Source organism: Rissa tridactyla, chromosome 2 (assembly GCF_028500815.1).
Source record: "Rissa tridactyla isolate bRisTri1 chromosome 2, bRisTri1.patW.cur.20221130, whole genome shotgun sequence".
NCBI lineage: Eukaryota > Metazoa > Chordata > Aves > Charadriiformes > Laridae > Rissa > Rissa tridactyla.
In genome coordinates this window covers 156590208-156606831 of record NC_071467.1, presented here as the reverse complement: position 1 = coordinate 156606831, position 16624 = coordinate 156590208, and the positions used below count along the sequence as shown (strand labels likewise).

Genomic DNA, 16624 nt, shown 5'->3' with positions numbered 1-16624 from the left:
TCAACTTTTGATTTTTATTTTTTTTTAAATGGGCTATGTAATGTGAGGTACAATGCTGTTAAATCTTTTCTTCTCCTTAATAATGGGATGTTGCACTTTATTTCATTACATCTGTAGAGCAAGTGAATGTTGCTCAGCTAATACAGGATCTGCAACTTGGCAGACCTCTTTGACAAGTACCTGTAGGTCCCATGAACTTGAAAACTGCCTTGCTGTAACTGATGGAATACTCGAATCTGTTTAATTTTTGTGAATTTGAGAGGAGGGACGCTTTTAATACTTAAGTTCCCATCTTTAGCATTGCACAGATGGTGTAATGTTTTTGCATTTTTTGTATTATTTTGGGTTACTGAAGTTAATATTCTGCTAGCTACAAGTATCCGCGTGCATACCACAGAGTTCATTTTGAGGACAGAGCTCTAAAATAAATTATAGACCTTGGTAGCAGTCATAAATCAGTCATTTTTTTCATTGAGAAAGTGGTGGCACTGGAAGACAGTTATTTAGTGATCAAAATGCATCGTTAAGCTTTTAAAAAGGGATTCTGTGCCTGTAGTAGAGCTGTAGGCGATTTATGGCTTATCTGTACTCATTGCCTTGAGCTTTTGGAAAATTTGTAAACAAAGCCAGATGCTCATTATGTTCCCATTCAGGGTTGGTTAGATGGGTAAATGCCATCAGAAGCACTTTGGTCCTGTTGGGTTTTAGCTTGTTACAGGAAGTGGAATTGCTCCAAAATATTTTTTTAAATATTTATCATCCATGAAAATATACTTCTAGTTTGTGCTTATAGAATGGATTTTTTTTTAAGTAGTTGTAAATTATAAAAGTAGGAAAGTAATACTCTGAGAACTATATTGTATATTAAACTGTGGGTCCAGCGTTTTCTCTGTGTCAGAGAGTTCATGCTTAAACTGTGTGATGTAGTCAAGCACCACTCACCCTTTTTAAGGGTTTTGGGCAATACAGGAAGCCGTAGTAGCATCAGGCTAGGTTTGCTTCTGCTTTTTAAGAAATTTTAGGGAACTGAGATGTGAACTAAGTGACTTTTCATAACCAATTTGATAAGTCAAGTCATTTGCTTTGGATTTGATAATTTTTACTGCTCACCTTTTATCTTCTGCATAGATTATGTGATGTGAAAGGGGTTCTTGTAAACTATATTTTTTTCCTTTTTATTGCTCTTTAAGCATAAGAAAACATGCTGCTGTATGCTTATTGAATTGCTATAGGTTAAAAAATTTTCCTTGTAATCATATTTATTGCAATATGATCATCATGTAATCCATTTCATAATTCTTGTTTAACTTTTTGGTGTATTTTTTTTATTTATTGGCTGCAGCTGACCAAGTAAACAGGTCATGGCACGCTTAACGAAGAGACGACAGGCAGATACAAAGGCTATCCAGCATCTTTGGGCAGCTATAGAAATAATCCGGAACCAGAAGCAAATTGCTAACATTGACCGTATTACAAAGTAAGTGATCTGTTCCAAAAAAAGTCTTGGTGAAGGGGAAGGTTGGTGCTACTAAAAGCCCTGGGAAACAGAGACAGTAAACATTGTGAGAGACTGTGAAATAGTTACATACACTTCTGTGTTACTGATTATCTAATTATTAAAGAAACCCTTATAGAACTGAGCACCTAAAGATCCTGAAGTGAGGTTTAATCCAGTGAATCGAGATCTTATTCAACCTTTATTTGTTTTGTATAAGCATCTTTAGGAAATATGCAGTATTTATACTACTTGAACTGAGTTTAGCATGTCAGACCTGTACTCGGTAGCTTGGTCAAAATACAAGAAGTAGATATAACAATTAAGGAGAATAGGGCAATAAAATCTGTAAATAATATAACTCTTTAAGAGAATGTGATAGGCCGATAGGCCAGTGGAGAACTCTTTTCAGAAGGCAAAGATAAACCTGAAGTTAAAGTGTTAGGTTGCTCAAACAAATACGAAGCCATGTTTGCTGAGATGGGCAGAGGAAGATATTAAAGAAGACATGAGATGATTACCACCTATGCCTAATACTATTGTTAAAATTAAAATATTCTTCAAAATGTATTATGTACTGTGTACACAGAGAAAAATATATTCTTTGTTATGTGGAACTTGCAATGTGTAAAAAGGTCTACAGTATTAAAATAGCTTTTAAGATAACATGGAGCAGCCACTGTAATAATAACTGAGGGAGGTTTTGTGCCTCTCTCTACTTTGTCTGCATTTCCAGGCCAATACGTATGTCACATTTGTCAAAGTAATCAATATGAATAATTTAAAAGAGCAAAAGTAACCAGTTGGCAACTCTTCAGTTGCCAGAACCAATGTGAATTGATAATGAGGCCAGAGACCACTAAAGCAGAGAGTTATAAACAGTGCAGGTGACTAACGAAATGAAAATTGTTACAACATGATCCACTGACAGAGTTTGGAAACTCTAGGGTGGAAGTGACAGTCAAAACTGGCTTCATAAGTGGAAGAAGAGTAACAGTTCAGGTTCTCCAAAAATAGTGAAAAATAAACAGGAGAAAGAAAAACAGATGATGTCCCAAATGAATTAGTGTGTACCTGGCTCCTGCAACAAAGTAAAATCCACCATTAAACGGAAAAGCACTGTCCCAGAGATAGAGTTCCAAGCGGGATTAAGAGGGAGATTGTATTTTAGGGAATTCCATTTTTGAGGTTGCACTTGAGTTTCAGAATGCTTTAAAGCATATATATTTGCATCATGTCTCTAAGGAGACAAGTGGGTAAACTAATGCTATACACTTTCCATTTTAACATTTCAAATTACTTGCTCTAGGCCATATACTGGCTGTGTTTGTTAGCTGGTTTTGTTCTTTTTATATGTAATAAAGAGAGACAGGCATGTCTAGCTGGGGATTCATCCCACTCTTATGAGAGACGCCTATTTTAAGATGGTGCAAATAACTTTTAGCTGGGTAAAGTTAGGTAAGACAAATCTTATTGTTACACACAAGGTTGAGAAAAAAAGTAATTGGACAGATGCTAGAAAAAAAAGTACTGCTCTTGGTAACTGAAGAGTGGTTTGATTTTTTTTTTAAAATTGTTTACATCCAGATTGTATGACTCATCTCTAATCAGAAGAAAAATAAGTGACTAAACAGAGATGTAAGCATCCTTAGTACTTTCAGAAAGATGTGTGAGGTGATAGCAGTGAAGAGTAATCTGAAAAATGCTTGGAGGCTGTAAGTGTTCCACATGCACATTAGTGACAACAGTAATGAATGGTGATCTAGTTTCTATTATATCTTTATTTTTATTTCTATTACATTTTTAAGGAGGTAACTTTTGACAAGGAAAAGATAAAGACCCTTGGGTTGCTTTACAGTACTAGTCATTGAGGAAGAAACACAGATGACTTAGTAAATGAGTATGCACATTACATAATATTAAAACCAAAGTTCTGAAATTAGCAGGGCGTTAGAATATCCCTTCTGATGAAAACTGAGCAGCTGATGTATTTTGCCAGGCTCAAAGATCATTTGGTCAAGTACAACTGCAATTTCTTAAAAGACAAATCAGTGCCTTGGCACATAGGCAAATGCATGAATAATAAGAAAGATCAAAACCAAACAGTGGTCAAAAGTGAAAATTATGACCATATATACATAGTTGGAGCTAAAGGGAGGATTCTTATACTTGGATTAGTAGCATTTTTTAAAAGTGTTAGTACCTCTTAGAATTGACTGAAAGAATGGCTTTGCATATTACAAGTATTTGCAAGTAGTAATGACAGTGAAATTTATGGAAGCATGTCTTATTCCTGAGTAAGGATACAGAAAAACAGCAAGATAATCTTTCGTTATGTGTTTAAGGTAAGTGACAGTCATCCTACTGTGTCATACAGTGGATGACAAATGTGTACTCTCAAAGAACTTCACAAGTTGAAAAGATGATTCATGATTTGATTTTTTATTTTATTTTATTTTTGCTATAGTTTGAGTGTTCATTTGTTGCTAGAGATCAGTTGTCTGGTATATTTTGTGACCTGTTAGTCCAAACACCTTCAGAGCAGAATCTCTATTGCTGCTTTCTTCATCATATGGTTTGCTGCTTTTAGGCAAATCTGTCTGTTAGCTTTCCTCCTAACCTGCAGCTCAGCATGTTTGTCTCCCTCTTCCTAACATAGTCCTGTTTAACTTAATTTACTTCTTGCTTTTCTTAATCTTTTGATGCTGAGTAGAAGTCACTGTACGTATCAAGGAGATTTACTTTCTATGACCAGGGAGGAAATCTTGGTCATATAAAAAGGGGATTCATTGTTTATAGATTATGAACTCTTTCAACAAAATAAGTAAAAAAGACAAATTTATATAACACATTAAAATATGTAAAATGTAACCTGTGCAGTTCATGTGTAATTGTTAAAAAATATATGGGGTAAAGAAAGACTTCCAGAAGATACTGGCAATGGAAAGTATGCAAGAAAAATCTATAGAACTAGCCACGCATTTTCTGTAGAGAACATAAGAGTAGGAGGATAGTGTAGGAGGAGCCAAGAACACTAGAAGGTACTTCTAATATTATCAGGAAAAAACTATAAGGAAGGAGGCTCTTTAATTAAAAGTAGACTAAATCAAGTATGCTTTCCTTTTTAAATTGATGAGGGGGAAAAGCAAGAATAGAAAAATGCGTGATTAGAAAGTGATTGAAAACTGTCTTATGTTAAGGAGAGAATCACCTGGAAAATTTGAATACGCAAGTTAGAGCCTTTAAGAAATTAGTTAGTAAGCTTACTGAACTTTTGGCAATTATTTTAGAAAAGTCACGCAGAGAAGTATTAAGAAACACAAGAAACGTGTCTATTTTTGAAATAATTAAAAATGTGTTTGTGGAAAAATGGCAAGAATATGACACTGTTAATTGGAGTATTATATAAAAACTTAAATAAAGGCATTGGTAGGGAAGAGACCACACTGCACAGACTTGATGTCTCAAGAAAAAAATCAACAAATCATTATATGAAAGGGATTCTGCAATTTTAATGATTATATGTGGGGGTACATTATAGTTGGAATTTCCATTGGTTGGAGATAAGCATTCTTCAGTAGCTTGAAAACTAAATGAAAGACTGAAAACCAATACTAACAAGAAGTCACAGTGTAGTGAATTTAAAGGCATTAGTATTAAAAGTGCAAACTGCCTTTTGAAGAGAACTTTAAAACATATATAAGCTCCTATCTTTGTACAAAGACTTCAGTGTGTTCGGTGCATTTTTATTTAACAGTAAAACTCATTTGAAGGCAGTGGTAACATTTCTGTAAAGGTATGCAAAATAAATATTCTCACCTGGCTTACATTATCATAGCATATCTCAAGTCAATGAATTATAATAATTTAAAATTTAACTACTAGAAATATCTAACATTTCTAAACTACCAAATTGATTAATAACAAAATAATATTTCTAAGAGGAAGAAATAGGAAATATGACTTATTTCTTTGTCCAGGCTTGATGTTGGGATAATTGGACCCTAATAGGTCAATTATTTAGATGAGTATTATTGTATTTGAGTCACGGAATGGTTTGGGTAGGAAAGGACCTTAAAGATCACCTAGTTCCAACCCCCCTGACCACTAGACCAGGTTACTTAAAGCCCAGCCTGGCCTTGAAGACCTTCCAGGGAAGGGGCATCCACAACTTCCGTGGGCAACCTGTTCCACTGTCTCACCACCCTCACAGTTAAGAATTTCTTCCTAATAGCTAATAGCAATCTACCCCTTTTTAGTGTAAAACTGTTACCCCTCTTCGGGTCACTACACTCCCTGATAAAGAGTCCCTCCCCATCTTTCCTGTAGGCCTCCTTTCAGTACCAGGAGTATTAATTATGCTGTAAATACTAGCAGAGAAATGGCTTCTCATCTCTTGTGAATTCTCTGTCAGAGCACAGCTTGACAAATTGTTCATCCCTAAAAGTGTGTTAAAAATTTATAATTATGCTTTGACTTTCTGTTTTTTTGTCATTATCTTCCATCTGTTTTGGATTTGCGGTAACCTCAAAAATTGATTTTATGGAATAAAATGCCTTAAAATACACTGGAAAAAAGGCATGCATATTTAAATGAGTGGGATAAATTATTGACTTTCAGTTTCATCGTAGTTTGGTAAGTATCTCTGTACAACCATGTTTTTAAAGTTCTCTTTCTTTGGCTACTCCAGTCTTCCAGTTTCTTTTATAGTGTTTTCTTTATAATTCCCTTGCAAGTAATTGGACTCCTAAGATTTAATCAAATATTAATTAAATATTTACCCTTTTTCTCACAAGCTATTGGATTTCCTCAGTAGCAATTTATGAACATTTCATGATCTTTATGATTAGTTCAGAGTTCATTATCTACTAAGTTAATGTTATTAAAATACCCAGTTGGCAAATACAGTGTTCTAGAACTACTATTGGCCGCTTTCAAGATTTTGTCGTTGTAAACAGGTAATTATTCTGGTTTCTAAACTATTCCGTGAAGACTAATGTGAAGAACCAAAACATCATTCTTTTCTTCCATACTTCCTTCCTCATATTTTTTTATCTCTCCCTTTGATGTGTTTCATGATTTACTTAGTTGATTGGCGTCTCTTCCTGTCTCTTATAAGGCTGTGTCTATACTGTCTTTGTGTACTGTGACAAGGAATGCCCTGGCACCATCTGGAGCAGATATGCTGTGGCCACACCGCATTGCCTTTGGCTCATGGAGTGTTTCTTTGCCCCTGACATACTTTTTGTTTGTTTTATATGTGTGTGTGGTTCCTCAGTTCTAAGCGCCAAAAATAATACAGCCCACAGCTATGCTGTTCTTGAAACTTGAAGCTAGGGGCATGATAGTTTGCCATCGGGCATGATGTGAAGGCATCTGAGGACACATAGCATTCTGGAACGGTGCTGGAGTGCCCTTGGCAGAAGGAGCCAATCTTGGCATGGTTTACATCCATGTTCTTTCTCAAGAGCAAACTAACCTCTTGGCCATGCTTTACCTTTTTCCCAGGAGGAACAAGTTGGCTTTCTCCACAATGGAGCCTGAGAATGAGTTAGTTTGGGAATGAAAGCAAGGGTGACCATAGTCCACAGGGTAGAGGTATTCCAGTTTTTGGGGGGATGAAGATGATGGAAAGACCATTAGCTAGGATAAAACTGATAGGCTATAATCAGAGAATTTGTGTTATTTTCAAATAAAGCGAAACCGAAACTTCAGTTTCATCAGTGAGAAAGCTGTTTTACAGAACTTGATGATACAAGAAAATGTCTTTTTTTTCATAAACAGGTACAACGACTCTCATCGTTTTAACTGGCTTTCAAATGGGATGGTCCAGTACTAAGTCCCATTTTCCCCATATTTGTTCTGTGGACTCCTTTTTGTTATGTTCTAATTTAATGTAAGTGCAGCTAAGTCAGAAAATCTGAGAGAGATGAGCAGATCCCAATCCTATACAGAGTCGAGTCTGTCAGTCCCTTGTTAGCTTTGTGCGGACTGACATTAATCAGCATTGATGGGATAGCATGCCAGAAAAGAATTACTCAGTATGGAAGATTACTGTAAAATGATGAGATTTTGTGGTCCCACAGTTGAGCTGGAGTCGCTAGCAGTTGTAGATTGAGTATGTGACCCTCTCAGTTTGACATTTAGTCCTAGGAGGAGGATTTCTTCTCCAGATATCATTCATGAAATTTCTCCTGTCAGTCTCTGAGAATAGTTAAAGTTAAGGGCCTCTCCCATCCATAAATCTGTTTTTGTTGCCTCAGTTCTGTGGTTCTCTTTTTAGGCCGTCTGCTTTAACAGAAAACAATTTCTAGAAGCACCGATTAAATCAAAGGTGAGAATGAGCAATTTGAACGGGTAGAGAATAATCACAAGAAAGTATAAATAAGAAAATGAGCAATTTGAATGGGTAGGGAATAATCACACACATCTATAAATAAGAATATGCACTGCAGTGGCAAGAAAAAGAACAAGGTTCTTACAATATTGCTTATTTGAAGCTCAGAAACTTGTTAGAAAAAATCTGTCACTATTTATAGTATCTTTGATGACAATTTAAATATTCCTAATATTTTGCATGTTGGAACTAAATAGTCATGCATGAACAAAAATAGTAAGCCATAAGAGTGATTAGGAGAGCAGATGACTCTGGATTTGTAACTAGAGAATCCTGTTGTTTAACTTTACATGAGCAGAAGTATTGTAGCACCTGATATTTCTTTGAATGAAATGAAAGCTTAGTAATGTTTTTCTGCTCTGTTTGTTGCTTATCCTTTGTCAAGCCATTCCCCTAAAATATCTATCTTTTTGTTATCAGAGAGTAGGCATATCTGAAAAGAATTGTTTGAAGTAAAACATGCTCCTGTTACACAGAAGAATGCAGTGGTTGCTTCAGTTCACTTTTAACCAGTGTTACTGACTCCTTTTCCACATCTTTACATCATCCTCATGTACGTTTCAAATGTGACCATGTGAAGCAAATGCTCTTATTAAAAGCAGCTCTTCAGAATCTGGTACGTGTTAGTCAAACCCTGCTCAGTGGTACTGTGGTAGAACAGGTCAATATTGAAGGAGGTGCTCAAGAAAGCTCACATTTTACCAGTTGGGAAAGGATGAGGAAGAAAAGCACAGTGAAGTTTTTTTCCGTGCCATGCAGTGTCATAGCAGTTTGCAATTACGCAAGGGTAAGCAAAAGTGTGGAGTACAAGGTCCTACTATAAGAAGCGCGATGCTGCTTCCTCGGCAGGCCACGTAGCTGCCTCGAGTGGCAGCCTGTTTATTGAGTGTTCACCTCTGAGAAAACAGAATTCAGTTTGTATTGGGTTGCCTTAATTATAGTTCTATGCATTACAGAAAACAAACACAGAAACACATCACCAGGTGATGACAGGGTAGAAAACTCTTAGTTTTAAATACCTCTTTATGTGTTTTCTGTTATATTCAAGGACAAAACACTTTCTGTCTGACTCCACTATGTCAATCTCCTTTTCCATTTCTTTTACTTTGCTTCTCTCTTCCTGTGATAATCTTCAGTTGCTTCTTTTAGCCCCGTTTTAGAAAATAACAAATGTTTTTTTCTGTTTTCATAACACTATTTTTATGTTAAACCAAGGTAAACAAAGTCTAGAGTTTTAAAGCTTGTAAATCCTTAGTCGTAGATCATCCTGGGAGAATAAAAAGTCGTCTTTGCTTTTTCAGCAATTTTTTGATCAATTTGGTTAAAAAACATTATATTAATAAAAAAAGGCAATCTAAACCTGATCATTTGACTCCCTAATAGCAAAGGTTTTAGTAAAAGTATTATTTTCATCATATATAAAAACTCTGCATTATGTGTACATAACTATCAGTTACAAGCATAGCAATATGTCGCATATGATGGACACCAAAACCTTTGACTTTTTTGATACATTAATTTTTTATACTGATGGCTTTGCAGTGAGGTTAAATAATGTATTCAGGTTAAAATTTTCAGACTTTTCTTCAAGACTTCAGATATATGCTATAAAGTAATAAAAAGAACACTGAAAACTGCCATTATGCAGGAAAGTACAGGGAAGCTCACCAGCTTTTGCATCATAACCAATACACAATTTTGCTTATAAATTTGTACAAAACTGACCAATGAGGCAGTATTCAGCAAGCTAATAAGGATTTTTAACATCTGTATTCACAAAAATGTTGAAGAGAAGTGAGGAACTAAGCTAAACACTCACATTTTATAAGACCCTTAAGAAGGAATGACAGATTGTCGTTGCTTGCACAAGGAATGTTCACAATGGCCTATGTTCATTAAATTTCATAGAATCACAGAATGATAGAATGGTTTGGGTTGGAAGGGACCTTAAAGATCATCTAGTTCCAACCCCCCTGCCATGGGCAGGGACACCTCCCACTAGAACAGGTTGCTCAGAGCCCCATCCAGCTTGGCCTTAAAAACTTCCAGGGATGGGGCCTGTGTTACCTGTCATAGCTACATTGGTCATAAAGCTTTTATCTATTTGTTTATGTGGTGTTTAATCTTAATTTTGTTTGTGAGTTTGTGATTTTCTGGTTTAGATATTATGTAAATTTAATATTGCTAGTACTAATGATCCATTTTAAGAGCTGCTTTTAGACATTTTTGACTAGGGACAGTGGAAGCAGGGGTAGCAGGAAAAAAATTGTGAACTTTGAGTAGCAGTAGAAGTAAAATTTCTGAGTTGGTGGATTTCATTAAAGTGTCATCTTGCGTTTGTAACACATGTTAATAATTACTCTTTTTCCCATCAGGCTCTTTCCTTGATACAGATAATGTCTTCAATTTGTGTAACGATTCTATTTAAACACATTAATTAAACTAATTAAAGGAATACATAAAAAGAAGTCCAGATATATTAAGCGGTGTTGTTTGCAATTTGTTAGGGATAATTGTTCCTTCGACTTGGTACTGAGCCACTGTCCCACCATATGATAAAGAACGTTGCTACCTGAATTGCTGGGTCTGCTTCTCAGTGCTGGCTGTCATAAGACAGGGATTCCTCCAGCCTTGCCACCTTTTTTTCCTGCTGACTACATGGAATAGAAAGGGTGCTGTAGCCAGCTGTGCAACCATTGTGCCTGTAGGAATTTAGCATAAAAGGCTATTTTGTTGAAAACTGAAGCTTGAGGTGAGGCTAAACTTTTGGTTTATTTGCTTTGATCAGAAATACTAATGCATAAGCATCTAGCTCCTACAATTCATTCTGCAAAAAATAAATAGGTGCTCAGATTTCTAACGAATTTTGCTTGATCGATTTTCCTTATCTAATAATTCTTCTCTTAAGAACGATCTTACTTGGTATTGTTAGTAAGGCAGTTTTCTTTTTTTATCTCAAAGGTCAATGTTCTTCATTGATTCAGTAGGGGAAGTCATCTCTGGGCTGAGCATGTGTATGGCTGGTAAATAAAATGATTCATACTAACAGCACAAACACATGGTTATTAACAACAGCCATACTCCTTGTTTGATGTTTGCTAATGAGTGCCAACTCATTTAAACTCTTCTTACCGTTTGTTACTATAAAAATTGTAATATTCAATGTTTAATACTTTTCATAGATAATACATGCAAACTATGAACTCCAGTGGAAGTGTAGCTGACTTGAAAATCACTATCCACATTTTCATTTTAATGAATGTTCTCATGTACTCTGTATTTCTATTAATATTTGTGTAAGTTGTGTAACTTTACACAGAAAAATACATAACAGGTTATCTTTATTTCTAATTACTAAAAGCAAACCAATTTACTTTTTATGTCACAACCCGTATTGATTTTTGCTTGAATCATAATGTCTTTATAATATTTGAAAGTAAAACCTCTGTCTTATGTTTTGTTTCTTTGCTGTAAATAAATGTGGCTTTCTGTTAGAAGTAAAAGATCAAAATGAGTGTGACATGGCCATTTAACAGGTTGTTATCTGGCCTGAAGTGCTCATCAAAGCTTTTTCTGTAACCGCTGGAGAGAGAATGGTCTCCAAAGCACTACTCATACCATCTATTTTAGGCTGTGGTCTCATATTCCCATTCATATAAACAATATCATCACCAAAAGCAGCAACCCTGCCCTGGTGGCTTTTCCAGCCAATGTGCTTTCCCCAGCTGGTAATTAGGTGAACATTTGTGTGACTGTGGTGATTTTGAAACTTGGCCAAGATAAAACTAATCTGACCAAAAAAAAAAAAAAATTGTTACTTTTAACCCAGATAAGAATAGAAATTCAATTAGGTAGAAAACTCTCAAAAACTGAATCATGAAAGCTCTTGAATGTATATTTTTTAAGCATGTTTTGAATTGAGATGCTCAATCTGAGCTGACTAAATATTTCATTTGCAAGGTATTAGCCAGCATGTGATATTCCAAGTCATTTATTGCTTGTTTGTCTCTTCACTACATCCACAGAAAAGTTCTGGATGGAGCAGTGGCTCTGCGTATACACAAGCAATTTTTTATATGCATGGAATGACACGGAACAATTAGTGCCCCTGTTTGCCACTACTGCTCAGTCCACATATGTGTACATTGCCAGCAGTATCAGATACAACTTTTTAGGTTCAAAAAATGGGAGTAGAGCCCTTTTTTAGATAGGTTCCTCCTTGAGAAGGTGGTAGTAGTTCTGAAAGGGAGATTTTTGCAGATAAGGATTGAGTAGCTCAGTCCCTTAATTACTTGCCTGTCATGGTCATATTGGTGGGTTACACAATCTTAAGTGTATAGTGAAGTTGTATGAGTGAGAATTTAAATGACTGAAAGAAAGGACTTACCTGAGTTAAAATTACCTGGTTTTGACAGAAATGACCTATTTCTGTGATTAACATTATAGGAAAATACATGGTGCTTGGTGTATCTAGAGCACGCACAAACAAGATTACTCCTTAACTTTGTTTTAGCAGTAGCAGAAGAAGCATCGGCAGATCTTGATCTCACTGTTTCACTGTCAAATTTATGAGTTTTGTTTTATAAAAACACTGCACAAAGTTAGATTCCGTATTCATGCAAATGCTGTATTTCTCAACTATGAAAGAGAGACGAAACAAATTTTAAGACCTTTCCTACTTACATAGTATATGTGTCTTCAAAATGAATGTTGCAGATAGTGATGTTGGAGGGAAGAGAAAATTCATCGTTTCTCTGTAATTCGGTTTCTCTCTGTCCCCCTCTTGGAACTTTGGACTGCACAAAATGTAGGTCATATAATCAGTGTTTTATTGCACAGGCAACAGCTCTGTCAATGCCTGTGTGGTCTATGCAGTGTGCTGGTGGTGTGTGGAGTGCAGTGGAAGTCAAATGCAGCCTGTTCATATACATGCATCTCTCTTGGTGAAGTGTGAATACAGAGGAAGAATGTTATGCATTGGTTGTCTTTATCTTAATGACTTTAATCTAGAATCGAAACTTCAGAAACCATAAGCATATCAAAAAGTGTCTTAGAAAACAGAAGTGTGCTGCTACAAACCCACTGTAAATGGTTCTACTTTCTCTGTGTCTGTATTGTCTTCAGTTCTCAGACAAGCTCTCAGTTTCTGGCAAACAGGGAATATATATTTCAAACATATTGTTTTGAAACACAAATACCCATAATGTTTAGCCTGTGTTTTGTGAAAGTTGATTTGTACCTCAGTGCTACGTCTGGTGGGAGCAGGCAGCCTACACTTCTGAACTGAGACCTTGAGATACAACTGTGAGCACAAATCCTCACCTGGCTCTCCACAAGGATAGCTAGTGGATTCCTGAGATTTGAGCGTGGGTATTTGAAGTTCTTATGCTATGTAGCTGTATTTGCTAAAAAAAAAATAATAAAAATCACAGCCATCTCTTCCATTTTCACTTTTAGTATGACCAAGTGACCTATTCTTTGCAAATTAAAAAAAAATCTTAAGAGAAGTGCTTGGGCCTTCTATAAAACTGCTGTCATACCCTGAATCTAAAGCAAAAGGCATAATTTCTCACCAGAGGTAGGAACACAATTTAAAACTCAGAATAGATTTTTGGCTGCTTTCCTTCCATTTTATGCATTATTCCTTAAGGTCTGTCTCTGAATCTAGGACATTTTTATATACCTGTAGGTAACATTGAAAATTAATGGCAGTCTTTCAGCTGAGTTTAATGGGATCTGCCGTATTTTATCAGATCTCAATTGTGAGATGGGCTCTGCGTACAAGGAAATCTGAAGACCTCTGTTTCTGCCTGGATGAGTTGCTTAACAGATAGTCTGCTGCTGCCAGCAGTCTGCTACTTCCCTTCGTATCGTGGAAGGCGGAGGCATTGAGCATACACAGAGATAATTGATCAGACCAAGATTACAGTGTTTGCCACTAAAATTAGCATCTACCTACACTTGACACACTGTTGTATTTTATAAAAGGCAGCTATTTCCTATATGTATTTTACTTTAGACTTCTACAAAGATGCTTGCTGTAGCATTTTTTCAGAATTTTCCTTTTGATGAGTTCAGGTCACTGAAAATGCAATTTCTTATGAGTCCAAAAAGCTGAGATACATATTTTTTTAAATACTTGTGCTAACTTCCTACCTTAAGTAACCTTCCTTACTTCTTTCAATGGCCAGCTTTGTTTTTCGGGCCACTATGCAACTGTGCCCATGTGCCCATTCACTGCACCTCAGTAGACCTCAGTTGTCTTCAAGAAGACTCTTTGGGCACAGAATTAGCTATTTATGTGGATTATTTTGTGGCCATATAAATTAAGCTTTTTAGGACAGGCTTTGGCATCATGTTGTGTCTTGCACAGCACCAAGCAAAAGAGTTGTGAGCTGTGTGACAGCTGTAGGCAAAAAGTTCACCATCTGATCCCCTGCAAGTGCCAGCTACTTTTGTGTCTGTTTTGCTCCCATGGTGATAGCAGCTTTAGAATCTGCTTCCTCCACACCCCTTGGATCAAAACAAACCTTTTTCTTGAGTTTTAAGGTATGTTGAAGTACATGTATTAGATGTAGGTTTTGAATAGAAAGACATGGTGAACACTGGCTAGTTTGAGAATATCTTTTTGAAGTTTTAGGTGTGAATTGCTCGTACGCTGACAGACTTTGTTGCTTCTATAAAGTCTCCTGTATATTGGTCAGGCAGGCAGTTTAGAGGTGTCCAGTTTTGTTTAGCAAAGGGAGGTGGCAAGATCCATTTGTCAGTTAGTAGTGGCATGACTTAAAGGAGCTTCTGCAGTTTGTTGTGAAGGAGAGAGACTCTGAAAGTGCACATACCATGGTTCCCTGCATATCATTCCTCCCCTGTCATTGCAATGTGGCTAAGGTGAGGTGTGCCGCAGATGGCTGTGTGGCTTCTGGATGCCATGAGGCCTGTGAGGACTGCCAGAGTCCTCACCTCCAGCTGTGGTGACCCCTTGGGCTGTCCCCATGGTGTCTGAGAGAGGGTTAAGGTTTTAGGATGGGTAACAAAAATAAGGTATATAAACAGAAGACTATGATGATATTTTATTGCTGCTAAATAAGAAAAGACCTGACTACTGTTTATCTGCAGTGCCATATAGGTTTAAAATTGTTTTCATATTTTTCTGGTTGGTATTTTGTACACTAAATACAGACTAGTATGCACACACACATACGATCTACAAATCTATTAATGATTATCCTCTATTGTTCTTCTCTAAATTTTTTCTTTTGCTGTCAGACAGGTGTGCACGTGTATTAGCTATGTACACATGTGCATTTACCTGATGCTCTTGGTAGTATCTTGTTTCTGAAGGTCAGCCCTTTATGTATACATTTGATGGTGTGACAATGCTGAGGTTTGTTTAAGGGTCGTAATGAGCAACCTACCTGCTAAAGATTCTTACCCTTTGCTTTCCAAGTGGTGTTGCAATAATTGAAAACATGCTTTAGTAGGCTCTTAGAAGTTGATTACAAAAACTGTAATTTTGCTAGATTCTTCTGTGCTAATGTCAAGGAGGTTTACGCTGACAGTTTATAAATGGAGAAAATACTGACCAATAAATACTGTAATACTGAGCAGCAGTTCAGTTGCCTCTGTGTCCTGCAGACAAGCAGCCTCATTTGGTGAGATTTGGAATTTAACATGCAGATTATCAGGCCAAACCTCCTCTTTTCATCAGACAGACCCTCATTTTATATAGTAGGGATTAGCACAGTTAAATTGTATTTTGAAATGGTTGTTTCAGCCCCCTATCTGATTAGGGCCGGTTGCTGATTTAGAGGATTTTACTTTGTCTCCATGCCTTATTCTCACCCATCTGAAAGCATGTTTGCTTTACTTCTCGTGTCTGGCTACATAATAGCAATATAGGGATTGTATTACACTTCCCAATCTGTCGATATGGAGGACTGGGCAAGAGCATGATAAACCAGTATTGCTTCAATTCCCTGTCTCCAAGGTAAGGCTAATCAGCTTTTGTTGAAAACAGCAATCAGGGATTGCTTTCTCTCCCTTGCTTGTTTTTTAACTTCTTGGTGCCAGATGCTTCAGTGCATACAGTGCCAGGAAAAAACTTGCACTCCCTGGATTAGTAGTGTCACTTTTGCACAAAGACATTTCAGTATTGTTTTTCCCCGATCCAGTAATGAGTCTGATGTGGTAGTTAGGACTCCAAACATCCTGCTTTCTGTCTCTAGGCTGGAGTTCAACTTATTTTGTGTTTCTAGCATCTTTCACATATTGTGACAGTTTTTCACATTTCATTATTAAAGAACTTTAACTGTCTTTTCTGGTTCAAATCCTGTGCCTTAATAGCTTCTTAGATTATATGCCATCCTTCTGGACGAAAAGAAACAAGATAGGATTTCATCCAGACCCTGCCAGTGGTGTTTTATAGTCTTTGTGAATATCTGGCTACGTACACTACACAGGTTTTAACATAAGGAAAAATTTGGGGGGAGGGGGCACTTTTCTAGCCACAGTTCTACTCTTCAAAGTAAAAACATTCTCTCTACATGTGTGTGCTTTCCTGAGAAAGCTGATAGCTTTTTACTTTAAACATGGAAAACATAGCCCTTGTGGATCTCCTGACTGCACAGTCTGAACATTGACTAAAGTATTCTTCAAAAAGCCACATGGGATTTATTACTCCCAATTTGCAGCTGGAGAAAATGAGATTGTTTAGTTGTAGTAGGCAGAACTTT

General features: G+C 36.5%; 1 protein-coding gene across 4 annotated transcripts in view; it reads left to right on the top strand.

Annotated features, from left to right (window-relative positions):
- ZMYND11 (zinc finger MYND-type containing 11) overlaps positions 1-16624 on the top strand; it is a 107174-nt gene that overhangs the window by 43275 nt on the left and 47275 nt on the right. For all 4 annotated transcript variants that reach the window (XM_054190140.1, XM_054190138.1, XM_054190139.1 and 1 more), the window contains exon 2: positions 1343-1477. In XM_054190140.1, the coding sequence (XP_054046115.1) occupies positions 1362-1477 (116 nt within the window). In that variant the 5' untranslated portion in view covers positions 1343-1361. The remainder of the gene's footprint in view (positions 1-1342; positions 1478-16624) is intronic.